Below are 27,897 nucleotides of genomic sequence, written 5' to 3'. Positions count from 1 at the left end.
TCCTGTTGCAATTCACTGCATTAAAATATGTCAGCAAACCAAACCATGGATCAAGAAAAGATCTCCAACACACCTGTTTCTTGCTAGAGAATGGGAACCAGATTTCAGTGCTAGACTTCAGAAAGGCAATTTGAAATAAGCAATTTGTAATAGGCAATGAAGTTAGTAAAAGCATAGCACAGTAAAGGGAACAAGGAAAGCAAGACAGATGCCTGATGATTATCACTCCCAGATACAGAAATAGGAGACATCCAAGAATACCGGAAAGCTCTAAACTACAAAGTGGTATAATTTAAAGGATTTACTTGTTCTGGCATAGGACTGAGACACCGCAGCACAACAAGATGAGACATACTCACAGAATTGCTGCAAATGACTACAGGCATGCTTCTCTTAATGCCACATCTTGGTAAAATGACTTATCCTAAACCCTCAGTAAGGCATGTTAAAGCCAGACTGTACTGCCCTGCAGTCAGGGCGGGCTAAGTTTGCACATGGCCATTTTCTGAGAATTAGAGCACCTCACCCAGCAACTGGATATTCTTTATTATTGGTTTTTTTTTAAATTATTATTATTAACCTGTCATAAATAAATCACTTACCTATCCCTAAAGATCCCTTCTACTGAATCACAGCAGATGTCAGGCACAACAAAATAAAAGTTTTTCTTACGGTAGGCCAGACCTACAGTCTGTATTGTATCAGTGTCATATCTCTGCTAGTAGCTGACAGGGAATACCTAAAGAAAACAGCATGCATCCGGGCTTTCTGGGAATCTTCCCCCAGCAGCTTGCAGCTCAGCAGTTTTTTTAAGCTAGTGGTCTCTTTATAATTGCTTAATTGATAGTCTTGAGCAGCTTTGTCTTCCATGAAGATGTTGAAGTGAACCCCCTGCCCCAACTCACTCCCCTTCACAAAAACTGCATAAACGCTTCCCCCAGGTTTCATCTCTTATCTTGCCCACACAAAACAGATCAAGTTCCAAAGCAACGCAGATCTTGCACTTCACTTCTGGATCCACGCCTGGAAAAGCCTAGCTGTATGCACATCCTGTCTCTTGCACGTACCGATTCAAGGATTGTTTTCTCAAAGATGTCCAGCCTGCGCGTCTCCAGTGCAATGCCAATAGCCTGCTTGTACTTGTGGTCATCCAAGCATCGCTGGAACATTTTGTTCACTATCCCTTCTAGCCTTTCATCGACAGGTTTCTTCTCCCCTTCCGGCAGCTCCGCGTTCTCCACACACTGCTTGGTATAGTGGTCGATACATTTTGCTGAAAAGATATTAAACAAATATAGGGGAAAAGATGTCAGCTTCCTAGATGTTTGCAGTTTTCACATAGGTTGGAAAACAGTCAGACACCAGTGGGGGGTAAAAATAAGCAATTATCACTTAAGACATTTAGATGTCTATGCATACCTGCAAGACTAACAATACAGACACCTTCACCTTGTCAAAATACACCTATGCCACTGGCACTGAAGTCAACCAATTTAGTAGAAGATCACAGTCTCTCCAGATGTACCTAGACGCTTCTATCTCAAGTAATTACCCCATTTTAAAACAACCACCCAAACTCTTCTACCTAAAACTCAACCATAGCCAGCGTATCGATTTATTCTGAACTAGGTAACCTGGTGCTCACCACGCTGGTCTTTTCATCTGGAAGGCACGTGCGTACACGCATTCTACCAGCAAAACACAATGTACAGGAAACTGTGTGAAGATGAGGCACAAGAGCTATTTGTGTAGTCAAAGGCACAAACGATAGCGGAAGATGCCTACCTCTCCTAACAAACTCTGATTTTAGCACTGAAACCAATAAGTTATTTTTAAAATGGAACCAAGGACGTGTTCTTTGTTCAAACAGCAGGGTATTTTAAATAAATGCAGAAACAGCAGTAGGAGACTTCCCAGATCCACTGTAAGCATTAGCTGGGGAGACTGAAAGCCAGCCCTTGTCCATCAAATCCTCTCAAGGGCAACTGATACACGTGGTCAATACTTTAAAAAAAAACTTTCAACTAACACATGACTTGCTATTTTGTTTAAGGGTGGAATAATAAAATTGTACCCCTCAGGCGTGCAGCTACTTTTATTAGCTGATTATTTCCAAGGTTATGCTGACATTAACAATGACATCAGAACACAAATGAGAAAAGAAAAAACACACAAGCAAAGTAATCTTGCGGTGACGAACTTGCAGTGAGATAACATTTAAGAAAAGGAAAAGATTACCAGAACTCCTAAGTGAGTTCTATTACAAAATCCCAAAGCAGATGGGAAAAAATGCAAAAATAAACTGAATAAAAGTAGCTGCAGCATCAGTTTGAATGAATATAAAAGGAAGAGGAATATGGAGAAAAGCAGCTAAAGAAGCAAGATCTCTAAGGTACAGTTGTTTTATCAACACAAGAGCTTTTCTTTTGCAGCAGCAGTTGTTTACCAATGATCGTCTCCACATATTCCGAGTTGTCATTGACATTGAAGAGGTCACCTGCTCCCAGGGCATAGTTCAGCGATTCCTCAAAAGCTCCCAGGTGGTAAAACACTTTGGAAGCAACTAAAGCAGCAAACTGCCGGCTCCGGAAGCCCTCATCTTCATAGAGAACTTCACTGAAAAGAGAGGGAAGAACATCAACTCTGTGTGCCCTGTTCTCAAGGCCACATAACAACTTGACTGAACTTTCATCTTTGGGACCACAGCACCAACCCAAAACCACTTCCATTAGTACTTTCCAGGAAGCATGAGGCTAAATTCTATACTAGCCAGTATCAAACAGGGAAAACTACATCCATTTATATCTCGTATTCTTTTAAAGCAGCACACCCTGCAGTAGTGAGCATTTTCTCTTACATTTTGTCCACTGACTCAGAGATTTCTGCCCAGAAGTCATTGACAACGGCATTCAGCTTGTGAAGAGCAAACTCCTACAGAAAATGAAAAAAAAGTCATATTACATAAAAAAAATGCATTTATTACCTTTCCTCGATAAAAATGATACATGAACTAAGACTAATATGATAAAAACTGACCCACTTAAACAGCACATTCTACTTTAAAAGATCTTTGTAAACATTCACTAAACTTTGTAACTCCTTTGCAAAGAAAAGGCTGTTCTCTAAGGCAGAGAACCCCGATTCCCCTTCCCATAGTCTCTTTGTGATGACTGACTGGGTAAAATGACAGCTGAAATTCCTAAAAATATAAAGTTTTCAAAGTGTTTGTGGCACCCTTAGCGCAGCAAACAGAACTCTGGCTGTGGTCTACACCAGCCATCATTATTAATCTGGACACAGAGCTTGGGCAGATGAACGACATCCAGACTAGAATCAGCCCACCCGCAGTCAGCTCAGAGCAAAGGCAGGGTTTATTCAGATCTATCACCACCTATAAACGTTTCCAAGTGAAATATTCAGGGGATTGCCAATATTATAAGATGCATCTCCCCCTTCCAAAATCAGTACATCACCACTTCGGGTGTTCAGCGTTGTCTTATAGATTCGTACGCTGTGGACTGCAGAGCTCTGACTGCTGTTCTCTTCTGCTACCAATGTCATTTTCTTTCAAGAGAAAACTAAATGCGATTATTGTTTTTAGCACAATTGGAGACATGTAAAATTTGATATTCTTTAGCTTTGAATTTTACATAGCGAAAACGCAGCCTCTGGCACACATGTAAGTAACAAATTCCCATCACCATCAGAGAACTGGGAGCTTCGGCAAAGCTCCAGTTTGTTCTGCATTCAGAGGCAGGGAGTTTGCCATCTGTTACCATGTTATTTAAGCCTTTTCTTTCAGCTTTCAAGCTGAATATGATTTGTTGCTGTCCAACCGTTACAGTTACTGAGATCCAATCACTTCTGACTGGGACATAATGCTCTCAGTATAATGCATTTGCTATTATTTGTTCCCAGACATAATCAGCAGCATTGGGGTTACCTTGAGTTGTGGCTCTTCTTCATCCAGAAGAGAGATAATTCCAGCTGCAAAACAAGATCACAGTCAGTTTGGGACTCTGCTTTAAAGGTGAACATCTCATTTAGCTCAAAACCAAAGAAGATGAAAGAAGGATGTCTCCGGAATGCTGGTTGAAAATTCTCAATATTAAAATTCAAAGGCCAGATCCACGTTTATATTAAAGATGAATATAAAAGCTCAGAATTTATAAGTGGAAAGGTACACTCTTTATAAGCGATGATCCTTTTAGAGGAAAACGTATGAGATAGGAACTCAAAGAACCCGGATTTTACTTCCAGCTCCATCATTAGTTTGCTGGCAGTTCACAAGCAAGTCACTTCCATCTCACCTAACGGGAATAAAGATCATTTAAAGATCAACATCTAACTTTTTTCGTAGCACAGAAACAAGCCTCATAGCTAAGAGAAGACATCGTATCTCTCAGTTTTATCATGGTTCCTGATGCTGTCCCAGGACATTTGTACAAACAGCTACAGAAGCTGACATAACTGGAAGAGAAGCCCACGGTTTCTTGAAGAGCTCACTCTGAAGAGCGGTTACAGGTGGTTCATCGTCAGACTGCAAGGATGCAACCGAAAAGGTGCATCGACACAGAGGACGTGCCCAAAATTCAACACAATTCCCTGCTTTTAATCTTCCACTTGTTATGTAAATTGATAGCCTTTTTAAACCTGCAGAAGACACCAAGTTACAAAGGCCAGAAAGCCCACTGAAGGGCAGAGCCGGGCTTTCACAAGATTTTGACAAACTGTGGGGAGAGAGGGAGGAACCCGAGGGGGGAGGGATCTAAAAGGAGGGCATGGAACACAGCTAAAACGTACGACACAGGAAGGAACCACAGCAGTAAGGTCAATTCAGGTGAAACACGATCAGCAATATCGCACGGCTGCACTAGGAGGCACAGAACCAAGCTTCACGCTGAGACGTGTAAGCGAGGATGTCTCCCGGCAGACCCGAGGCAATCCTTCCCTCCGCCTGGCACCCACACGCCTGTGCCTGAGTGCCGTGTCCTGCACCAGGAGCCCTGCTTTTAGGGCTTCGGACCAAACTGGGGTGTTGAGCAATAAGAGCCAAGAGGTCTAGGGCTCAGAACTTGGGAAGGGTGTGGGGAGGGCTCTAATCGTTTAATCTACTGACATCTGGAAAAAAGCACAGTGTTCATACGTGAATAAGGCGGGTGGCAGCAGAAACAAGGATCTGATCTGTCAGATATGAACAGGAGCTGTAGGATCGAGGTTTATTTGGAGCTCTACAGGCTGAAGTGCAATGACAGGAAAAGTTTTCTGACAGAGAGTTACTCATTTTGCCTCCGGATGCTGCGGAATCCCCATCACCAGATTTTTTTAAGAACAAGGTACACAAGCATCCTTCAGTAACGCCTGAAGGAGCACCCAGGTGGCCCCCAGGCCACACAGCACTCTTCCTTCAAGTGGTTTTCTTCTACCCTGCTCAGAGTATACATTTGTTTTTATAAGCTCCTACGTTTTTGGTAAAAGCAATCTTACTGCTCTTCAACATACCGCTTCCGCCTTTTTAAAAGCCCTATAATGCTAATTCCTACTTCTTCTCAATTAAAACAAAACCTAAAACACAAAAACAAAGGGTTCGGAAAGAGAGAGCTCCGTGCAGGCCATTACCCTCTGCATTGTTTCCCTCGCGAAGCCGCCCTCAGCCACACGATGATTTCTGTCCCCAGCACCCTCGGGAACACTTTTTGTATTTTCTCACTCTATAACAGACCCCAGCAGGCCCAGAGGCAGCGCTTAACGCCTCACTCCCCATCCCCCCCCCCTTCCCCTGGGCCCTCTACTCTCCCTCTCCCTCCCCAAGGCCTCTGTGGGATCAGGACCCCCCCCCCCGAGACATCACCCCGCGGCTCCCCCGCCTCGTTTCCCTCCTGGGGCCGGGGGCCGCGCTCGGTGCCTCACAGAGCCCCGCCACACACCGGCGCCCCCCCCCCCCCCCCCCGGGCCGGGCTTCTGCGGGACGCCGATTCCGACAGCAGCCACGGCCCCGCTCCCTCCGAGCCTCACTGAGGCAACGGGTGCAGGAACCGGTGGGGGGGGGGGGGGTCCCCGTGCTGCGCCCCCCCTCCACCCCCCCACGAGCGCCGCCAGCGGCCCCCCCGCGGCCTACGGCGGCGCCCGGTGCCGGCCCTGACTCAGCGAAACCCCGGCGGGCGGCGCGGCCCCGCTCGGCTCCCTCACCGGCCGAGGTGATCATGGTGGCGGCCCGCGGACGGAGGTGGCGCCCAGCTCCGCCCCGCCTCGCCCGGCCCCGCCGCGGCACTACAGCGCTGCCCCCGCCGCCGCCGCTCCGCCGCCGCCGCCGCTCCGCTGCCGCCCGGCCCGGAAGTGCCGCCGAGGTCCCCTTCCGGCAGGGCGCCCGCCGCTGTCGGGAGGAGGTGGCCGCGCACAGCGCCTGCTGGGAAAGGCGCCCGCTGGGCAGGCGCGGGGCGGGCAGCTCTCCGCCCCCCGCTCATGGCGGCGATGAGGGGGCCTCGCGCCTCACGGGGAGGGGGGTGGGGCTGCCCCTGCTCTCCCCTCAGCCCTGCCCCGGCCTTACCCAGTGGTTTCACTCGTCGTTACCCAGTCCTTCCGCAATAATTCCCCAATAAATCTCGCATCCTGCCCCCAATCCCTTTCCCCAGTCCTTTCCTAATAATTCCCCAAATCCCCTTTCCCAATCCTTCCTCAAATCCTTCCCCAATAATTCCTTCAGTCCTTCCCTCCATCTTCTTCCCCAATCTTTCCCTAGTCCTTCCCCAATAATTCCCCCATCCTTCCCCCAATCCTTTCCCAATAATTCCCCAAATCCCTTTTCCTAGTCCTTCCCCAAATCCATCCCCCAAGCTTTCCCCAATAATTCCCCCAATCTATCCCCCCATCTTCTTCCCCCAACCCTTCCCCAATGATTACCCAAATCCCCTTCCCCCAATTCCCTTCCCACCCACCTTTCCCTCAGTCCCCTTCCCCAATCCTTCCCCAATAATTACCGAATCCCCCTCCCCAGTAATTCCCCCCGTTCTTCCCCCCATCCTTCCCCAAACTTCTTCCCCCAATCCTTCCCCAGTAATTCACCCAATCCCCTTCCCCAATAATTACCCCAATCCCAAACCCTCCATCCTTTCCCCCAATCCCCTTCCCCCAATCTTTCCCCAATAATCATTTAATCCATGTATAACATTATTTTGAAGACGATGCTATAGTAAACAAACAAGCAATTTGTAATTCAGAAATGAAATGTCTTTATTCTTTACAGCAAACACTTAGAATAACAGAGCCCTTAAATTATGAAATCAATTAAACATGTAAAATTTAATACAGCACCATCGTGTACCCACTTAATGTAGGAAAAAAAAAAAAAAGAAAAAAAGTTACTTCACTCTTCAGCCAAAGGAAAAAAAAATACTTGGGGTCAAATGCATTCCCACTCACACCTCTAAATTGCTGACACTTCACCAGTTTCAATGCAAATTTCAGTGCTAGAGAAATGTGCAATGATTTACCTATAAATTACCAGTAAATAAATCCATTGGATTTGTAACGCTAAGGTTTAACTGCAGATCTGTAGTGGGTCGCTTCTTCATTAGTACATTCTGGGTGGCAAAGGCCAAATACTGCAAGAAAATAAAGATTCACCTCTCCCAGCCCGAAGGGCAGAGCAGCACCACCACGAAGGGCAACGACTCTAGCCTCAGCGTTACCGTCGTCGCCCTGGTGAGGTAGGCAAGGCGTCGCCATCCCCATCCTGCTGGTGGGGAGACTGAGGCACGGGAAGACCGCTGACGGTCACAAGCAGAGCCGGGTGACAAACCCAGCCCCTGCTTCGGGTAAGAGCTCGAGAAAAGCCGAAGGCATGCTGCTGGAGGGGAGTGCTGGCTGGAGCTGGCAGTACTGCAGACGCTCTGCTGCCACTGGGAAAAAGAAGTGAGAAAGAAGACAGACGGACACGCAGGGAGGACGCACTGCCGTCATCCAGCAGGGAACAGGGAGGCAGGACGTGAGGGGCCGAAGCTTCTGGCCTGAGCTCAGTGAAACTCCAAAGGGACAGCCAGGAGCAAACACAGCCCAGGAGCTTGTGCCGCAAGCAAACCAAGACCCGTTTTCTGTTGCATTAAAATAAGCATAAAATAGGTATTCTACCACTACAACACTATTCCCTGTAAAACAAGGACTTGTAATTTTGTTGCTCCACAGACTACGGGTAGCCTTTTGGAACTGCTTAAACATTTCTTCACATCGCTTATCTACATCTAAGCCTTTTCAGCTGGCCAAGACCTCATATTTAGTCCCACTGCAGTCTTCATGTCACCGTGTTGTCTTTTCCTTTTTTTTTTTTCTTTTTCTTGATCAGAGAGAGGGCAGGAACTTCAAAACAGCAATAACACATGAAAACAAGGCAGCAGACTGTTTGCCTGAGAGGCCAGCCCTGGCAATCTCAGTGGGGAATTTTGCTCCAAATTAGCAAGCATTCCCCTTTCTTCATGCAGACTGACACCCAAAGTCCCCACGTCACCTTGCCCAGGGTACATTCCCAAAGGGCTTCTCCAAAGCCCAGCGTCCACCGGCACCTGCAGGCACCCCCAGGCAGCAGGGCGCAGGGCAGGGGATGGCTCTGGCATGGACCTCGGAGGCTGTTGGCAGCCGTGGAAGACCCTGGCGAATTCCAGCATCTCCTGGGAGCGGTGGGCTCTGCAAGGAGAGCGTGAGCAGGCACACAGCAGCTCCTCCTCCCGCTGCTCCACACCAGCCAGGCAGGACCGGGACATGGATCGTGCTGGGTGCCCCGCAGCTCTAGGTGCCCGTGCCTCCTGCGGCTTCTTCGTAGTTTCCGTTGGGAGACAGGCTGGTCAGAGCCACTTCCTGGGGGTCCTGCTGGTCATCTGCAAAGAGCACAGAGGGGTCAAGGGAGAGCTGGGTGGGAAACCCTTCCTCGTGTAAACTGCAACTTAAACCAACACGGAAATAAAGCGTAGGGATGAAGCAGTTGATATATTCTCACAACCTAAGCACAGCTGCTTTTTTTCATAATGGATTCTCGTTTTGTTTTACAAACTCAGCATCACTTCACCAAGTAGAGGTGACCCGTGAGCAAAGGAGCAGCATCCCTGCAGACAGCCCCACGGACTCCTGCAGACTCAGCAACCTCAAAATGCTCTGCGCAGGTATGAGGCTTCGCCTGCCTGGCATCGACTGCAAGATCAGGCACATCAATTTTCTGCGCCGCTGTCTTCCCCGAGAGGAGCTGTCTCAAAGCTGCACAAATTGGCCATTTCAGTTGTTTTCTCAGACCCTCATGTTTTTTACAGAGGACCCCCCCCTGCTCACAGGCTCCATGCAGCAGTGTGGATCTCCACACCATGCCTGAACAATTTCCTTTGAATCAGCGAGCCCAGGGCTGACCGCCCTCGTGCTTATCCCTGCCAGCCCCAAATGCAAGTGGTTTGGGAACGCTGCTCCCAGCGGTATTTGCAGAAAACATCACGTAAGATCGGGGTGATGCTTCCAATTCACTGCGTGGATGCAGAGCAGTTGTGTCGCCAGGATCTCCTGCAAAACGCAGCTGAGCCCAGCAGTCCTCCAGGGGCGTAGCTGGACACTGGACCCAGAGTGCCATTATTTAGACAAGTGAAAGGCCAGAAGGCACAGCTGCCAGGTGTCTTTATGTTCTGGCCAAAACTGAGCCAGAGAAGAGACGTCTGGAGCTGGAGCTGGCTTCAGGAGGCCACCAGCAAGGGGTGCGGACATGAGGACCACCAGGGAGTTGGTGAGGAACCTCCAGCAGTCACTGAAGGTGTATTCAAGGGAGCTGGGCATACCTTCATGAACATTGTTTGCATCTTTCGATATGTGGCCTTTTCTCCGGCTCCTCCGGCTCCAGGAAGCGCACTGCAGGAAGGCAGGCAGCCTCCACCTCTCCCTCTCCTTCTCCTCTTCTGGACAAACGAGAGAAGACCAGTTCAGAACAGTGCTGGGTCTGTGCTGTGCTCCCCCACCTCCCGACTCACCCCCTCCAGCAGCAAAACCGGGGCCCTCCTTGCCAAAAAGCACATGGCAGCTCCTGGAAATCCTTATCTCAGGCTTCCAGTGCCTGGAAATTTGTCCCCAGTGTTGGTTTCCACTGTGCCACAGGGCTGCCAGAACCCACCCTGAAGGCTCGTTTCCCCCAGCAGACGCTGGTTTGGACACGGCAGCTGCTGGCGGCCCAGGAAGAGAAACCTGGCAGGGGCTCAGCCAGCGCACGTGGCGCTCCTGAGGACTAACACGCCTAGAGCACTCCTGCAGAAGGAAGTTTTTCTTTTGTATTCCCACACGGCTTCTGCCACCTCGACCTACTGACCGCTCCCCCCTTTATTCAGCACTCCCGTGGGGAGCAGGGGCTCGCAGGACACCAAAAACTAAAGCTGTAATGATTGCAAAGTGCAGCAAGCATGTGGCCTCCATCCACATGCAGCATTTTGTTCTGGAGGACAATGAAGGTCACAGCAAGTTACTACCAAGCTGCTGTAGTGTTTCACTATAACATGAAAGCTTGCAAACACTACAACAGCTCGTTTTGTACGGTTGCTCTCTCCAAGAGCAGCAGCTCAGCATCCCCATTGAAATACCTCACAGCCTTTCACCTCCTAATCAGACCTTATCTCCCACTGACAAATGATAAACCGTTTCAGCGTCCTTCGTCTTATCGCACCATTGCAACACCAAAAGGTTTATATTAGCCGCGTTTCCTACCCGTCCACAAACCAAAACCTGCAGCCACAAACACATCCCCTCCTCACAGCCCTCGGGGGCTCCACACACACCGGGGCACCTGGCTCGTTCCTGCTGAGACCCGAGGCGCGTGAGCCCCGTTGCTGCTCCCGTCCCAGCTCCACCACACAAAGAACAGAGCCTGGGACCTTCCCGGCAAGGGGCTCAGCGCCAGGGTGGCTCTCCTGGGCAGAGCAGGGCAGTGATGTGCTGGATGAGGAAGGGGCACTGAGGCTGGTCTGAAATAAAAAGGGCACGAGCACATGGACACAGCCTTACAAATTATACGCAGATATTCTGCAGTCCTCCCAGTATCCTTATTCAGATGCAAGAGCATCTGTTGTCAGCTTAGCACAAGCCCCTTTCAAAGCTGAGAAAGGAAACTTCAAAGCTGAGAAGGGGAACGTGACAAGCTCAGCCCCCACTGATGACATCTTTCTGTGGCACCCCTAGAACCTGCTTTGCAGGGCGCTCCACAGCCCCAGGCCCATATTTCACACATTCCTCCCTCACATTACACTAAATATATTACTCTCCTGGGGGAAGGCCACAGGGTGAAGGAGCCCAGGCCGCACTGAAGCCCATTCTCCTCCATGTGGCTGGCACTGCCAGGTCCCCAGCTCTCCGGAGTGGCACAGCAGGAGCCACGTGGAGGTTTCGGTACATAGGGCTCACAGGGGCATGAAAAGAAGCTGACCCTGCAGCGGAGGAGCATCCTCATTGCACATGCAGGCCATGGGACACTTACATGACTAAGAGCACCGTCAGAGGTGAATTAAAGCTGAGTCCTCCTACCCACGACGCGTACAAAGCACACACAAACAGGCTGCTGGCAGCGCCTGCTCAGGCTTTCTGCTCCTCTTTCTCCACTGCTCTCCAACCCCACAGCTGCACGGAGCACAAATCCACAGCCAGTCACAAAGACACATGTTTTGAGGCAAGTGCCAGCCGTGCAAAGGTGGAAAAAGGTGACACGCAGGGATAGTTTTCTGCCTCTGCAGCTGCTGTCCCACCAGAGCAGAACTGGAGGGTGCACTGGCATCCGCGAGATCACCAGAAGGAATTCTTGCAGCAGGAACAATGTGAGGAAAGCAAAAGCCTTCGGAAGGAGGGAAGATGGAAAGGGGGACACGCCTGCCTCAGCGCAAAGGGTTGGCAGAAGACAGCCCCACACCCTCCAGGGGGGATGCAGCGGGTCCCAGGGGGATGCAGTGGGTCCCACTGGTCTCAAAACCCCTCAGCATTCAGATCCAGGATCCTGAGCTGAACCGGTGGAAGAAGCCCCTGAGCTGCAGCCGGCTGTCCCTGTGTCCCTGGGGTCACAGAGGAGCTGTCCCCGTGGAGCTGCAGAGCACCGCTGGGACCCCTCAGGGGCAGGGCCCAGAAAGAGCAGAACGCCGGAGCGCCTGGACTTGAAGCGGAGCAAGAGAAAAGTGGGAAAAATTAAAGGAGGAAGAAAGGGGAACAACCCAAGACAAGCAGTGCCTAAGATTAATGTGAGCCTGTATTTTTTTGTGTGGCTGCCGTGGGGCAGAGCCTGCCCAGCTGCCCAGCGCCCTGTGCCTGCACACAAACACGCCTCGCCTCTCGCCTCGAGGCCCCGGTGACACCCAGCTTTCATCCTGCCACCCTCACGGTGCTCACACTGGCCACCAACAGCATGTGGTTTGACACCCAAACGCCCACTTGTTCTGACTCATTCCGTGAAGCCGACACGAGCACTTTCCTCCCGCAGGACCTGCGGCACGGGCTGCGCCCCGAGCCCCCGTCCCCTGGACGTAAGCACGGTGTGCCACCACGTCACAGCTGCCACGTGCCACATCCCTGCCATCCAAGCGCTGCTTCGGCGCTTCCCAACCTTCCCTGGCTGCCAGGGCTGAGATTCCCACCGGGAAGGGGCAGATCCCACCGGGAAGGCTCAGACTCCACCAGCACGGAGCCGATCCCTTTGGGAACAGCCAGATCTCCCTGGAGAGGGGCAGAGGCTCCGCAACGGCGCAGCTCCCGTGGCGGAGAGCCGGGTCCAGCCGAGGAGGGATTGATCCCACCGGCCAGCGGAGCAAATCCCATTGCAGAAGGCCAAATCCCATTGAGAAGCAGCACTTCTCCTTGGGATGGGCTCCCATCGGGATGGCACAGACCCCACGGGGAAGCACCACGCGGCTCCCTGACCCACCCGGGCGGGATGCCCACCCTGTGCCCGGTACCCCCGGTACCTGCGGGGTGCTGCAGGGCCGCTCGCAGAGCTCGGCAGGCTGCGGCACGGCACTCTCGGAGGGCTGCGGGGCTGCCGGGGCTGTAGCGAGCCCCCTGCACGGTTCCCGGGGCCGGGAAGTGGCGGCGGAGGGTGGCGTCCAGCACGGCCGCGTCCTCCCCGTCCCCCCCGGGCAGGAGGACACCGACGACGGCGGCGGGCGGCGGCCCCGGGGGGAGGCGGCCCCGCACGTCCCGCACCACCTCCCGCAGCCGTGCCCGGTTCCCTCGGCCCCTCGCCGCCCCGCCGCGGCACAGCACCAGCAGCAGCCCCGCCGCCAGCGCCCGCCGCCCTCCGCCGCCCCGCGACCGGCACCGGGAGCGGGAGGGGCAGCCCGGTATCGGTCCCGGTGTCGGTCCCGGTGCCGGAGGAGCCTCGTCTCCCAGCAAGTCTCGGGCGAACGAGGCCAAGGCGGAGGCCGCCGGAGCTCCCTCGGCCACCTCGGCCACCAGCAGCACCGCCCGCCGCCCGCCCGCCCGCTCCACCAGCGCCCGCAGCTCCCGCAGCTCCTCCGCAGCCTCCATCCTCCGCAGCCTCCTCCGCAGCCTCCGCCGAGCCCGGCCCGCAGCAGCGCACCGCCCCCCGGCCCGCCTCCCGGCACCGGGCCCGGAGCTCCGCAAGGGGCTGGCCCCATCCCAACCCCATCCCTTCCCACCCCAACCGGCCCCAAAGCATCCCCCCGGTCCCATCCCCCCCCCCCCCCCGGTGCGCCGAGGCCCCCGGCGAACTCGGGAGGTGCTGGAAGGCAGGTGAGAGAAGGTGGGAAGGGGTAGAGGAGGATGTGAGGGTCGCGAAGGGGGCGTGCATGAGGCACCGTGACTGCACGCCCCACGGGTGTAATGTGCACCCCCAGTGTGTGACACGCTGTGACACGGGGTGGCGGTGGGGTGGCCTCCGTGGGCACCTCGGGCTGTAGCCCACAGCTGGCTGTGCTATAACCGCGATAACACCACGCCGTGGGGAATAGCTAGCACCCCAAGGGCCATACCCACCCCACGGCTCACAGGTTCCCCAATTCCTGCACGAGCGCAAAGCCCCAGAAGCACCACAAAGCCAAGCTGCGTCCCCACCCCACACGCTGCACCTCGGGGTCCCTTCCCACGCAATCCCCCTTCGCTCCCCCTCTGCAAACACCGCATCCCCCCCCCAGCACAAACACAGCCCCTCAGCCCCACCGGCCCTGGGACACGTCCCATGGGAGCACAGGATGTTTGCAGGGGTAAGTGCGGGGCTATAATTAGGATTTCAGTGCTGGCACGTGTTTAACAGCCCTGGCACAGGGAAGAGGCCACGAGCGAGCTCTGCCAGCCGACAGTGAATGAACGCCACATGAGGGCCAGTGCAGTGCCCAGCCCCGGCGTTGGCACGCCTGGAGGTGAACCAGGAAGCTCTTACCCGCAGCACACGCGGTTAACACTTTCCCTATTCCGTGTCATAAACAGGTCCCAGACTCCCCCCAAACATTTAATAGCTCCCAGTTTGATAGGGAACGAATGGCTCAGAGGTGCCAGCGGCAGGCAGCTGCCCTTGCAGAGCACCTCTGTGGGACACGGAGGTCTCAGAGCGCCGAGGATGAAAGCAGAGCAGAAATCCATGCACCCACCCAGCCACCTGGGGTCTGTGATTGCCAAGAGGTGCCCCTAAGGTGGCAGAGCCAGCGTGCCCGCTCCCTGACTTTCCCCTTGGCCACCAGCAGCTCCTCAGTCACAGCCGAGGTGGGGCAGCTCAGGGAGGTCGCTGTGTGCCACCAGTTTTAAGCCAGGAAAATGCGTGGTCCAGCTACAACGGGCTTAGCAAACGCTGCCCCACGCCAGCACCGTGGGGCTGGACAGCCTGGGCAAGGGTTTCAGAGAGTTTCTGCCCTAGCTCTTAGTAAAAGTAACTTACTCATTGACTAGTGCTGATAACCAGGTTGGGGGAGATAAACCAGGAGGATTAGGGCCCTCTTCCAAAGATCAGGGTCTGTTGTTGCAAGAGGCTACGGTCCCGCGCCAGCGTGGGGATCCTGAGAGCAGATGTCAGCGTGCCAGGGCTACAGTCGGACACAGTTCAACAGCCAGGTCTGGCCTTAATGTTGCCCAGGTTTTGCATTTACAAGGATTTCCTCTCATCTGGTCAGAATCCTGCTCGTGGCCCTGCATTTTATCCGGGGGAGAAGAGCCCTGGGTGCAGTCAGCACCAGGAGCCGTGCCAGGAGCAGCATCAGGGCCATCAGGAAGGTGCAGGTCCCCAGCAGCCCACAGCCCTGGGGTTTCTCTGCTCACACCTTCCCCTCTGACAGAATTTTAGGTATGGATCTCATGCCGGGGGTTCTCCAGAAGCCAGCCACAAGCAGAAGGGCTCCAGGAAGGGATCTGTACAACAAGACAGCTGAAGAGCTCCTCCCTGCAAGCACCAAGCCAAGGAAAAGCTCTTGCTTTGGCCAGTTTGACCAGGGGAAGAGCAGAACCTGTTTGCTCCGAGGACGTGGGGCGCTCCCTGCAAACCAGCCCCACGGCACGTTAAAACTGCACGCCAGCCTGCCAAAACGCCGCTGGCACATCCTGCAGCGTGGTAGTGCCAGCAACACCCCACCTGATGTGCAAAGACCACCACAGCATCGGGCTCGCAGGGCTCTTCTCAACCAGTGCTGTGCGAGTGGCTCGCACAGAGACCCCAAAGTGCCTCGGGAAGGGGGCTTTCGGCAGGTCGCTCCCCGGGTTGATGAAGTTTTTCCTTGTGGGGAGGGTACAGGAAAAACCGCAGGGATCTTCCCGGCTCAGCCCAGAACAAGCACTGCTGGCTGTTTCTCCTCGGTGGCCCTGACGTTTAAACTGCCAGCACAGTCACCCAAAAACTAATATTTGGGAACGGATGGAGCCGTTCTTTGCGGCCTCTGCGATTGTATAGTTAATTTTGGGTACACATCTACCACTGCCAGAGGGGGCTGGTTAGAAAGGTGAATGTCACCCACAATACCCAAACAACCTCGTTTACATTTCCTTACTCATTAACAGAGGCAAGATCTAACAGCAAACACACCTTTATCTCCCCTTGTGTTACAGAGATACAGAGATACAGCTCGCACGGGTCAGAGGCAGTCCCCAACAAAGCGACTTCAGAGCTCTGGCCGGCATCCGAGCAGAAACCCAGATGTGTTTACAAGGCCCGGCACTCTGCCCTTTGCCTTCAGACAGCAATCTGACAGAAACGCTTGTAGAAAATCTCTACAGCTTGCCCTAAACGAGGCAGGGTAATTGCACCTCTTACATATGCCCATGCCTATTCAGGGCAAACACATCATCTCTTCATTTTGGACTTCAAAAGGGGGAAGAGAGGATGCTTTGTCCAGAGAAATAAATATACCCTTTATATTAGTAGTGCCTCAACATCTAAGCAAGACCAAGGATCTGTGGGATTAGGCCCCCTTAGGAGATGCACTTACCATGATTTACCTCTCATCTAAAGAGAGCAGAGAGAGGACAGGATAAAGGATATAAAGGATTCCTGTCTTTCCTTTCTATTTACGAGAATCCCAAGCAGGTTTCCAACCCAAAGATTTCCCAACCCCACTTTGCCATCAGATGTTTGCTGAAGCTGCTCCCATCACCAGTTTCTTCCGATGCAGACAAAACCCTGGGGGTTTTTGCTTAGAGACAAGGGGTCCCCAGGCCCTGCCAGAGCCAAGGAAGAAATAACCACGATGCCACTGTCCCTGCGCTCCCGGCCTCGTTGGGCCCTGAAACCTCGTGGCCATTGGTTTGACGGCAGGACCTGAGCCACGAAGGACAGGTCCATCAGCTCCCCAGGCTGGAGTTGTTCCAATGGGCAGAGCAGGATGTTTTGGAGCTGCCTGCTTTCACACCGTTGAGCCCTGAAAGAGGCCACAGGTAGCCAGCTGGCAAGGTTCCCTCCTGGCACCCTACCTGATTGCCCCAACGTGTGTTTGGACTTTGTCCTGGCACGTAGGCACGATGCGTTGGATCAGTAAGGAGCAGGGCTACCAAAGTTTTCTTTCAGAAAGAAGCAAAGCTTGGTTTGAGTGCCATTTTGATCAAGATCTTCTTTTGGAGGTGGCAATCAGATGCTCATACACCAGGAGCCCACAGGACAGCCGATCCCTGCTGCTCGCAGTGTGTGATGCCAGCTGAGCAGAGCAGGTCATTCTCTCTGCCTCTCGGGAAGAGACCTACAGGCCTCGACAGATTTTTGGGCCGTGGAGCAGTGCTAATGCTTGTTAGCATGTCTCTCTCCTCTTCGGGCTCTAGCTGAGGTGGCCGGACAGCTTTCAGGCCACAGCAGCTGGTTCCTGCTTTGCTGGAGCTCGGTGCCCCTTCTCGCCCGGCAGCCATCGCCACCACATGAAAGCTCCTCAACCCTGTGTTAGTCAAAACGAGAAGGGCTTTAAACACTTAAAGAGTGGCTCTCCCGTGACTTGGCCTCATTGGACACCTCGTTGGAGGAGCAACCACAGCAGCAGAGCAGGCAGCTCTGAGCCTCCTGTATCCACTCAGGATGAGCCAGGGAAGGACACACGCTGCAGCCCGAGTGCCAGGGCCTTCTGCTTCCTCTCCTTCCCGTGTGATCGCACTCCTGCTCCAGCCACACACCCCTGCAGCTGCAGCACTGGTCCCTGCAGGCCATCCCCGTGGTCCCAGGATTGCAGCCTCGTGCTTCACAGCTTCTGTCCCACCAGCAGCGCCACGCATCACCACACAAAGTGCCTGGACATGGCAGGAACGTGCTGACAGGAGAAATTTGAGTGACACACGAGTTGTGCCTGAAACTGGATGGCTAACCAGCTTTCGGATGCTTCAGCAGATAGCAGAGGCACAGGATTTCATCATGGTTACATGCTTTAAGGATGCTCTAATGTGCTGATGAGGAGTCTTTTGAAGCCAAACTTTCTACAATGACAAGCTGCCTGAACTGCCCGCAGCACGCAGAAAGCATCTTGTGTTGACTCGAGGGAGATAATTTCTGCTTTAGCTTGAACCAAAACAGCAAGTGCACTCTAAAAAAAGGTGGGGCTTTACCTCAAGATGCCTGATTGCTCACTGAAGGACTCTTCCACAACAGAGAAATCAGGTCAAGTGTGCTACAATTACATCCGAACAACCAGACAAGGTCATTTTCCTCCCTGTCCTTTAAAGCATTTTTTTTTCCACAGAACCAAAACCTCATCCAAGAGGCTGCAAAGTACCAGCACCACCCAAACACTTCTAGCAGTGTTGCTTTGCTTGGTATCACCTCATTATCCTTAGGGATGTGGAAAGAATCCGTACTTGAATATAACGTTACTGAGGGAAAGAATCCTCCAGGTTGGCTCAGAGGCTCTGTACCAACTGCAAACCCTACCCCTTCCATACTATATTGCACATACGTGCAGTTTTATCAGCAGTTCCACATTATTTGATGTTTATTGCTTTAAAGCTTATAGAAATACACAGGGAAATGAAATAAACACTAGGCTTTAATATTTCTTTTGGTGATAGTTCGATGGTAGCTGGATATAAGATCTGAAAAAAAATTAAATAAAGAAGACATATTTAAAGTCCTAACACAAAAAAAGCACAACTAACAATGGTGCCTTGTCATGCCCAGAAAGGACGGGATGTGAGTTGGGCTATTATACGCGCCACTGTTTTTAAAGACAAAAATTATCTACTGCTTCCACAGTGACACCAATTCAAGACCACTCATCCCAGTAATTCAACCGGGCCTTCCATCAGGGTAGGTGGGAAGGTCCCCACGGATCCAGCCACTGTAACAAGTTCAGAGAGCAGGTCTTCAGCCCTTCAACTACTCTGATGTGCTCAGAGTACCTTGAAAACAACCAACATGCTAATGGCAAACACCACAACAGGAGACGGACCGTTACCTTGTTTGCAGCGTCTCGGCCATCCCATCTTCCTGTGTCTACAAAAAAACCTGGGAAATTTCAGCAGCTTTGTGCTGATGGGAACTATGTACCAGAGACCTCAGCTCCCAGGGTCTTCTAGAAAAGCATGGTCTTAGCTCTTATATCTGGGTTTCTTTTACTGTGCCAGTGCTGGGACAGTCTAAAACCCAGAGGCAGCCGTCCTGCTCTGACTCCCTCCCTGCTCACAGCTGAACCATCCCAGCAGGTTTCTAGGGGACATTGCCTTGCCCAAACACCTCACTTCATGCAAAGCAGAAACTCCATGATTTCTGACAGAAATTTCCTAAGGTAGGTTGTTCAGCTTTGACGCAGCGAAGAAATCAGGGTTTTGGAGCGAGGATGGCATGAAGCTGAGGGAGCAGCGTCCCCTTGCGGCAGGAGGCAGCCGAAACATCTTCAGGATCCTGCCTTGCCCTCCACCGCAGGCTGCGGTTGCGTACAACAGCTGTCCTTCCTTGGGACATTATTTTAATTCCCAGATCACACTGCTTGTGAAGCCCAGCTCATCCTCCCTCCTGTGTCTGAACCTGGTCACCACGCGTCACGTTGGCCTATGTGCGCAACTCTGTATTTCTAAGAATAAAGCCCTGCTTGACCCAAGTACCCCGTAAGCTGCCCAGTTTCTCTCCATCCATGCAGAAGCTGCAGCTTTTCTCTGCAAGCGTTCTCACACAAGCAGCAGGGCCAGGCAAGCTCTCATTCATGAGGGGAAAAAAAAAACATACACTGGAGTGAGGGTTAGGGCATTGACTCACCTGCCTCAGCAGCCAGGGATGCTCTCCTAGTGTCTGAACTGCCGTGATCCATCAGCACTTATCACCCTCGTGGGGTATCGATGGGTCATTTTGGGAAGAAAGGAAGACTATGACATCAGCAGTGGCCATGGCAACCTGCAGCCGCCTGAAACCTCCCTTAAAATTACCCAGTATTTTTGAGAGATGTACCAAGAAACTCAGACTTATGCATCCTTCAGTCTATTTTCACTGCCTTTTTGTTCAACAGACTTTAAAGTCATGAAAGTTGAAGAGTATCCTGATTTAAAGATTCTTCCCATCCCACACACTCTTTGTGGCAAGGCTGGAAAGGAAACCAGCAGGTATTAACTCACACACACTAGAGCTGTACAATAGAAATGTCCAACAGGTGAGTAACTTAATTACACAGAGCAGACACTAATGGCATGCATGCTGTCCAGCCAAACGTGGCCTCTCTGATTCTATTAAAACTATTATTTTTTAGATGAGAGCTGGAACGACTTACGCCTGCTGGGATTTAATGTCCCACTACACAGTTTTGTCCCAACAGCAGTCATCACCAAGTTCAAGAGAAACACGAATACAAGTTTTCCCCTAACTGGGAGGTGAGGAAATATTTCTCCCGTTCTGTAGAAAACTTGCGTGCACAGTCTGAGGTTGTAAACATTTATTGCTTAGCCCTGAAAATCAGTCGTTCTGCGATGGAGGCAAAGACAGCTCACGGTAAGGGCTGCCAGTTATTTGCCTTTAGAATGTAGTCTGCTGTACAAGTGCCTTGCTGGGTCAAATCTCCATCTTAGGATCTAGTTCGGAGTCACTACTACATCACTGCGCTGTACACTCTGATATGCCACTAAAGAGTAATGAAATCCCTCAAAACAGGTGGAAAAAATAAAATAGGAATGTACAAAAATGAAACAGACTCTGCATTTTATTTCCAATAAAAATTTAGATCCTAGAGGGATACAGCATCTGTAAAATACAAGAATAGAATCACGTTAGACACCTTGTTATGGCAATGATTTTAAACAAGCTTCTCTTCAACTGCTATAAAAGCAACTCCCCCATTTACACAAGAGGTAGAAGAGTAAGAAAATGTAACAGGTAGTTCAGTGACTGAAGTAGCACTTTGCTAGTGCCCAGGCTCCCCCCACAGCTGTCAGCCCTCCTGCTCGCTGAGTGGAAGAGGCTTCATGTGTCTGGTTTCAGGATTTAACCATGCAGCTCCTACTGTGCCTTTTCTAAGGCACAGGAGAAAGAATCAACACCCCCACGATGCTTCTTTGGACAAAATCACTAGGAAGATAATGGCCCCTTAGTTAAAAACATTTGGGAGGTAGGAGAAAAAAAAATGATGCCACAGTTCCCTTGCCAGTGGGTAGGAACTGGGGCAGAAGAGTGCAAAAAGTACATATGCAAGATGCAAGGAAAAGAAATCAAAATAACTTTGCAAGGGAGCTGAAGAAGAGTCCAGGAACTTTAAGAGCCTTTCCAGGCAACCTGAACAAGCATACAAAACCCTTCACAGCACAACAAATCCTCTCAGCACAAGCAGCCAGCAATAAACCTCTCCTAGCTTCGCAAGGAATACACAACAGCAACAGAACAAAATGAGAGTTCAAGCTTTCCCTCATACTCTGGGGGATTAAAATGCACCCCGAAAGCTGCCAATGAATGCCTCGTTGCTAAAGTAGAACTACTCACCACTCGGATTCTGTGTCCAATGGCCTTGGCAGGGAGGTTGGAACGGAACTTGGCACGAACCATGCCGCTGTTCCCATGGGCACGGGTTACCTTCCCCCAGATCACTCGTGTCCTGTTGGGCTTGCCACCAGGGGTTACGGTGTTGCTGAGGAAACAGAAAAGCCTCTGAGCACACAAATTGCACCGTGCCTTCCAAATGGGTCAAGCGCTGCAGCTACTAGTTTGTCACAAGCTCCAAAGAACTATTAACAAACCATAAAGGTTAATATGGAAAACACTAACTTTAAGATCCAACTGAGAACTCCTCAATTTCTATTCTGAAGAAGACACATCTTATTCTAAGATTTCTCCAGAAACACCACAGGCATGAGCCTAAGGCACTGCGACAGGCCACAGCCACCTTAGAAGAAAAGCCACATGCCATCTTCAAAATGACGGTGGTCACACGAACAGCCTGATCAATTTTATTCAAGACAATGCTAAACTCCTGTATCTCAGCAACTATGCTCAAAGGAAAAACAAAGGGAAGGCAGTAAGCGACCACTCTAAAGACTTCCACCAACACTAGCACAGCATAAGTGCTCTGACATGGACACGCAAAAGCCAGGATAAACTCCTCCAGCCTTCACAAAATATTCTGCCATTAAATATCCCAATAACAGCGTTCAACACAAGTTCATCACACCTCAATTTACTCTATCAATCTGCCTTCAGTTTTTGCCAGACCCAAGCAAAGGTTGCTCTTCTTCCCATTTGCTCTTTAATGCATCATTTATAACAGTGAATGATTATTATACATTAATTTCATGATCGGAATGATGGACACATAGGTCAACTAATTAAAAAATAACAAAGGACTTCAAACCTAAGACCAACCAAAGAAACTACTCTACACAATGCTGTATGGACACTGCAAGTTGAGCTCTTTCTTTTTTTGTTCTATCTAAAGATATCTAAGTAGACTGCTCACACCCCAGCATTTGCAAAACCTGATACAGAAATTGCCTAATTTAGTGTAACAGCAGTAAGTGACTTACTTTTTCGCTTTGTATACATAGGCACACCTCTTGCCCAAGTAGAACTCTGTCTCCTGGCGAGCATAGACACCTTCAATTTTCAGAAGGGCGGTGTGCTCCCGCTGGTTTCGGAGGCCACGTTTGTAGCCAGCAAAAATGGCCTTGGACCACAACCTAAAGACATTGAAAATGTACAAATTAACTCAGTTCAAAATATTGAAGGTAAAACAAAACAATACGTTGATTCAGAAGAAACTATTTCCACACCAACAGAAATTTAGCTGAGGAAAAAAACACTTAGTTCTACAAATCACTGCAAATCTTTACATTCACGGAGTAGAGAACAGCTAAGTAACTCGGACAATAGGTGTATGTATGTATATCACATACGCTGAGTTTCTTGTGCTGCAGTTAAGCATGAGCTGCTGCAGCAGAAAGCATTGGCAGCAATTTATTTGCAGCCTCAAACTGCAGTTTATGTGGACAGGCAAAAATAGAGCCTTAGAATTCAGTGCCTGTGTGCTGGAAGACTGACACAAGCTGAACAATTCTCCATGACGAAGACCTGCTCGTGCTACACACTTAAAGCAATGGCACGGCTTGTTCCACAAAACATTACCCAGTTCTGCCTTCCATACAAAGCGAACTCCAGATAAATATTAAAACAAAACACTGCGATTCCGTTTTAATCCCTCCACTATTTGTGAACACAATCCTCCCTCTATCTATAAAAAAATAGATCAGTGGCACAGTACCTCCATTAATCAATGAAACAGTATGATCAAGACTGGGACTACTCCAACAAAGCCATTATTAATAGTCAACAGTCTATTGACAGCTGTGGGACAACACGAACAACTACAACCAGTTCAAGGCAAGGATTTCAAAACACGCAAACCCAGTTATAGTCGTTTGACAGAGACCCAGGCTATCCAGCAGGTGTACTGGGTAGAGAAGCTGTCCTGGAAAATCAGAGCAGGCACAGAACACGGCTCACTGCCCACAGCTTTAGCCAAACACTCACAAACACCCCGTTTTTAATAAAACCCGCCAAAATCACGCCGTAACCGCAGCTCGGAGCGGCTCACTCACCTCCCGCTCATGGTGTCCTCCTGCAGCCCTGGTCCCGGCAGGCCTAGAACGACACACACACGCCGTCAGCCTCCCCCGGCCGCCACCTCTGCCCCGCCGAGCGAGCGGGGCCCGCCGCAGCCTCCCGAGGCCGGCCCCTGCCTCACGGCGGGGGAACCCCTCTGCCGCCTCCCGGCACCGGCCGCTCCAGGCCTCAGGCGGCGGCCGGCACCATCCGCCGCGCATCGGCGCCATCCCGCCCGCTCCTTCTCCCGCACGGCGCCAGACAGAACGCCCCGGGTGCCCCGCGCCCGCCGGTAGCCCCACGGCGGGGGCAGCCCCTCCCATCCCCGTCCCGGCGGCGCCGCATCCCGCCTCACCCCTATGGCTGCGCACCAAGATGGCGGCGAAAGGGAGAACCCCGCGCGCTGCCTGCCGGGATACGCGCCGAGAAGGCCCCCGGCGGCGAGCGGCCCCAATAGCGCCTGAGTGGAAAAAAAGAAATAGAAGCGGCCCCAACAGCGCGCGGACATCGGCCCCAGCTCTCCGCGTGTCCGGCTTGGCGTCCCCTTTATTTTATGGGGGGGGGATTAGCGGAGGGGCGTCGCCATCCCCGCCGTGCAGGCACTCCCGCGGACAGCCCCGCAAGGCCCCCGGAGCCGGGCGGTTGCCATGGAGACGGGGCCGCGGGACCCGGTGAGCGCCGGGCCTGGGCCGGGGCCGGGCGGGGGTTATATACATATAGGCGTGTGTAAACGGGGGGTTTTCTTAGAGAGAGAAAGTGATCGGAGTAGAGGAGGGGTGGAGTATTATGAATTCTCTGAATTGTTCTGTTAGCTGCTTCTTTAAGGAAGAAATAAAGCAAAGTTCAGTCACGTACCCAGTGAGGAGTATCAAAAGTGAACTCCTCTGGTCGGAGAGTGGGCACGGCCCCTGCCAAAACTCTGTTTTCCAGCAGCAGAGCTGTCACAGCCAGTAAATGCTCCTGTTAGTTCTCAGTTCTTATCACTACAGCCTCAGAGAGCAGGAGCTGAAAGCGTTTCTCTGCAGTCAGAATGAAACCTGCTTTGCATCTCCTAGCCAAAACCAAGACTATTTAAATTTTCCAAGGTTTCTTTTCCAATTTGCTTCAAATGAGCAACTTTTGTCCTAACATTTGTAGTGGCAGGCAGTTCTGTAAGGCCACAACTATTTTGCTTGCCGAAGAGACGTTCTTTGGTAAAAGCTCGGATATTCCTGATTTAAGGCCCAGCTGCTGCCACTGTGGAGATTCAGAATCTTTTTGCCAACACATTTGCAAAACCGAGTTGACAGAGATGTGCCATTCTCAGCTTCCTCGTTGGAATTTGTTGGTATATTCTTAAACAACTAAAAGAAATGCTGCAAAAAAAAAAAAAAAAAAAAAAAAACAAAGCTGCCTTTGAAGCCATTTTAGCTTGTCAGGCAGCAGGATGGGAGAAATGTGCATCCACGAATCTCACACAGCAGAGGGAGCTGCAATCCCCAAAGGGACAGTAGGCCAGACCTTTCATACAGTTGTTTTAAAAATTATTTCTTGATATGTTTTTCTTTCCCTTCAGATCAGCAGAGAAAGAATGTCAGCCTGAGCTCTTGGGGGAAGCTCACATACCTCTTTTTTTTATTAATAGAGCTTAGTGAAGGAGTTCAGCAAAGCACGGTGATTAAGGTCAATATCAGGATGGTCTGCGGGCACTGCGTTAATGCTAAAATCCAGTGAGAGCACCTCACTGCTTGTAGCATTTCTAAATGCCCCAGACAGTGGTTTCCTTCTCACTTCCAAGTGAACATAAGCCCAGGCAGAGCTTACTGGTTTGGCACATGCATCTGCTGAGTATGTGGCTGTTAGAGCAGCTATAAGAGGAGCTGTATAGGAGGAACAAACCAGCAAGCTTTAGAGAAACATTCCTGCTGTGAGTTTTCTTAACACACGTTAATATTTTGACTTAATTCTCTGCTGGACAGAAGTTGTTCGTGCAACAGGGGAAAAGCATTGCATCCTCCTTTATTTCCAGATAAGTCACTTTTTCCTGTGAGAGCTGCAAGCGTTATTTCTACTTTGAAGAATGCTGTCATAATCACCTGTGAAAGCTCTCTCACAACAACGCTTTTTTCTCCATATGTTTAGCATTAAGACTCCACATGAAGTAGATTACTCGCATGTTATTTAACCTCAAAATATAGATAATAGATTTCTTAAAAAGATAGAAATGTATGAGAAATTAAAAAAAAAAACATTTTATTAGTGCCTGTTAGCTGGAAACAAATACATAAAATCTACACTTTTATTTTGTTCTAACTGTTATGGTACTAATAGACATCTAATAGACCTTAACTAAAAAGTGACCATATATTCCACTCAAGTGAAATTCATTCATGCTGTAGTTGTAAATTACTATTTTTTCTTCAACAGAAACAATGAAGAGATAGGAAGACAAATGGTAACAGTTTCTGAGATCTTGTAGTAAATATGCCTATTGTTTAAACACTTGTAAAGTTGCTTATGAAAAATCACTGATTCCCAGTGATCCAGGGCATGCCTGCATCTAAACCTTTTTGATTTTTAATAGAATATAGACATGTTTTATCCCGTTAGTCAGGTTAGCAGGCATTGCCTCATGCATTTCCATGGTTTGCTTACAGATTGGGCTGTAATATTCTGCAGACCTGGAATGTGTTTATGCAAGGTTTTTACAGATGGCACCAATCCAGCCGTAGGTACGGCAGCCAAATGAAAATGTCGTTGGTAGATGTTGATGCTTCCATTGCAATGACATGCAGGCTCTCAGCCATCTCAGGCTCCCACTGTGCTAGGTGCTCTACCAGAAATACCTGTTTTAGGAGCATAGGGTTTGGAGGGATCGTCTAATGGCTTACCAAAACTCATTAAAAGCCTCGGAGAATTTCTCTGTTTTGTATGCAGATGTTTTCTTGTGCATTTTTCTAAATGAACCGATCCCGCTTGGTTTAATAGTGAATTTCCACCATGCTCTCTAGATGCACTTTCACAATATTCCATCTGCCTTGCTTGCAGATGGAATATTGTGAATGCAGAAGGGCTGCAGATCTGTTTCACATTTGAAAAGCAATTAAAATAAAACAAACAAAATCGAACACAGAATATTAAAGATTGTTTGCTTAGCCCAGATATTGATTCTGGTTTGACTTTCAAAGTCTTGAGGCGGTAACGATTCCTCCTGAGGAGTTTGGGATCATAAAAATGATAAGGCTACACAGGAATAATGAAGAGCGATGAGAGCAGGAAGGTTCACCAACTGAGATTTTATAAGAGGTGTGGATTTTTTTCCTTTGACAAAGGCACCTTCATTCGGTTGTTGCCCAAAGTACAAAGTCCAGCATGAAGCACTTCTCCCCCTCAAACTGAGCGGTGCGGCCACCTCACCCAATTTGTGCCATCCATGTTCATTCCCTTCTCATCTTGTCTACCCAGAGCTGCTGTAGGAGGGACCAGGACCTACTTTGTTCTGTGAAAGCTAAACATTCCTTGAATGCAGCCATTAGCAGAGCACAGCTCCTCTTATAAACAGTGTTTGAAAGACTATAAACAAAGCTAGGGAAGTGTATAAAAGGCTGCAAATAAGGCTATTTCAGGTCTACCTTAGTTTATACTACCCTTACTAACACTGTAGGGTAATTCTCATCGGCATCTCTTGTCTTTGTTCCTCTTTTAGCAAGAACACAGAGACTAAAGAAATGGAAAAATTCACTCGGCTGGAAGCTCTGCTGTTTACTGCTGTGCTGGAGAATTGCATTGATCAGCTCTTAATCCTTGGATATATCATGCCGGTTTCATACGAGGGCAAGACAGACATCAACTGTGTACGTGCCTCTTGTCCTCTCTCTTTAAAAAGTACCTCTAATTTTTCTCCTTGTCGTTTATGTCTTCTATCAGTACTGTTTAAAAATCAGCTCAGTTATTTTTTCTGCAAAGTGCTCCATGACCCTTCGGTGAAGAAACAATAAAAACGCACATACGACGTTTTAATATTTATGCTGCAGCATCACTGAGGAGCCTTTGTCAAGACTGTACAAAGAACGCCCCTGATCCAAGATGAGGCTCCTGGGCTTATAGTTCTAACATCTCAGTGGTTAGATGACAAGCAAAGGATTAGTGAACAAGAAGTAAAACGTATCTAGGGGCTTAGATATACAGCCATTTTAAAAATACAGAAGAATAGGAACTTTGAAAGTACCCCAAACAAGAGTAATTCTGTTACTCTAAGTGCATACTACTGCTCCTCTAGTCCTCTCAGACAATGAATTAAGAAAGATTCCACTTCAAAATGTACTAGTAACTACCCATTCTTAATGACCATTATTAATTAGTTGATTTCTAATAGGCATCATAGTTAAGTGGGTCTGGGCAGAGGCGTGAAGAAGGAAAAGAAGCCGTAATGCTCAGGCAGAGGTTTGTTGCAGGGG

The 27,897-nt window shown here is 50.3% G+C and overlaps 4 protein-coding genes across 6 annotated transcripts in view; 1 reads left to right on the top strand and 3 right to left on the bottom strand.

Moving 5' to 3' along the window:
• The window catches only part of PSMD1 (proteasome 26S subunit, non-ATPase 1), a 71,930-nt gene extending 65,591 nt beyond the window's left edge, over positions 1-6,339 (bottom strand). The window contains exons 1-5 of the mRNA XM_067002432.1: positions 6,190-6,339; positions 3,944-3,987; positions 2,858-2,931; positions 2,447-2,616; positions 1,068-1,273 (exon numbers count right to left, since the gene is read on the bottom strand). Of these exons, the coding sequence (XP_066858533.1) occupies positions 1,068-1,273; positions 2,447-2,616; positions 2,858-2,931; positions 3,944-3,987; positions 6,190-6,205 (510 nt within the window). The 5' untranslated portion in view covers positions 6,206-6,339. The remainder of the gene's footprint in view (positions 1-1,067; positions 1,274-2,446; positions 2,617-2,857; positions 2,932-3,943; positions 3,988-6,189) is intronic.
• An 866-nt stretch (positions 6,340-7,205) lies between these two features.
• Positions 7,206-13,574, bottom strand: C9H2orf72 (chromosome 9 C2orf72 homolog). Its single transcript, XM_048076852.2, has 3 exons — positions 12,951-13,574; positions 9,804-9,920; positions 7,206-8,867 (listed from the first exon to the last, which is right to left on the bottom strand). Exons 1-3 carry the CDS (start codon positions 13,510-13,512, stop codon positions 8,779-8,781), a joined length of 768 nt encoding a protein of 255 aa, XP_047932809.2. The 5' UTR covers positions 13,513-13,574; the 3' UTR covers positions 7,206-8,778.
• A 6,984-nt stretch (positions 13,575-20,558) lies between these two features.
• RPL35A (ribosomal protein L35a) lies at positions 20,559-23,904 on the bottom strand. The gene is made up of 5 exons (XM_013194998.3): positions 23,817-23,904; positions 23,458-23,500; positions 22,387-22,539; positions 21,350-21,494; positions 20,559-20,617 (listed from the first exon to the last, which is right to left on the bottom strand). The coding sequence occupies exons 2-5, from the start codon at positions 23,466-23,468 to the stop codon at positions 20,594-20,596; spliced, it is 333 nt and encodes a 110-aa protein (XP_013050452.1). The 5' UTR covers positions 23,469-23,500; positions 23,817-23,904; the 3' UTR covers positions 20,559-20,593.
• The window catches only part of IQCG (IQ motif containing G), a 21,807-nt gene continuing 17,746 nt past the window's right edge, over positions 23,837-27,897 (top strand). For 2 of the 3 annotated variants that reach the window (XM_048076844.2, XM_013194996.3), the window contains exons 1-2: positions 23,837-24,132; positions 27,147-27,294. In XM_048076844.2, coding sequence (XP_047932801.2) covers positions 23,837-24,132; positions 27,147-27,294 — 444 coding nt within the window. Of the gene's footprint in view, positions 24,133-26,119; positions 26,173-27,146; positions 27,295-27,897 lie in introns of those variants that run through there. The other variant, XM_013194995.3, reaches the window with a different exon arrangement.

This window comes from Anser cygnoides, chromosome 9, assembly GCF_040182565.1.
Source record: "Anser cygnoides isolate HZ-2024a breed goose chromosome 9, Taihu_goose_T2T_genome, whole genome shotgun sequence".
Classification (NCBI taxonomy): Eukaryota; Metazoa; Chordata; class Aves; order Anseriformes; family Anatidae; genus Anser; species Anser cygnoides.
This window is presented reverse-complemented; position numbering and strand designations above follow the sequence as displayed.

What these genes read in the sequence shown, in the direction of transcription:
- RPL35A (XM_013194998.3), bottom strand. An exon ending in TATGTATACAAAGCGAAAAA is followed by an intron (nt 21,495 to 22,386) that starts GTAAGTCACTTA and finishes CTGTTTCCTCAG; the next exon opens with CAACACCGTAACCCCTGGTG. An exon ending in TTGGACACAGAATCCGAGTG is followed by an intron (nt 20,618 to 21,349) that starts GTGAGTAGTTCT and finishes TGTATTTTACAG; the next exon opens with ATGCTGTATCCCTCTAGGAT.
- C9H2orf72 (XM_048076852.2), bottom strand. Translation starts at nt 13,512, where the DNA reads ATGGAGGCTGCGGAGGAGCTGCGGGAGCTGCGGGCGCTGGTGGAGCGG. An exon ending in GGCCCTGCAGCACCCCGCAG is followed by an intron (nt 9,921 to 12,950) that starts GTACCGGGGGTA and finishes TCGTTTGTCCAG; the next exon opens with AAGAGGAGAAGGAGAGGGAG. An exon ending in TGCAAACAATGTTCATGAAG is followed by an intron (nt 8,868 to 9,803) that starts GTATGCCCAGCT and finishes TGCTCTTTGCAG; the next exon opens with ATGACCAGCAGGACCCCCAG.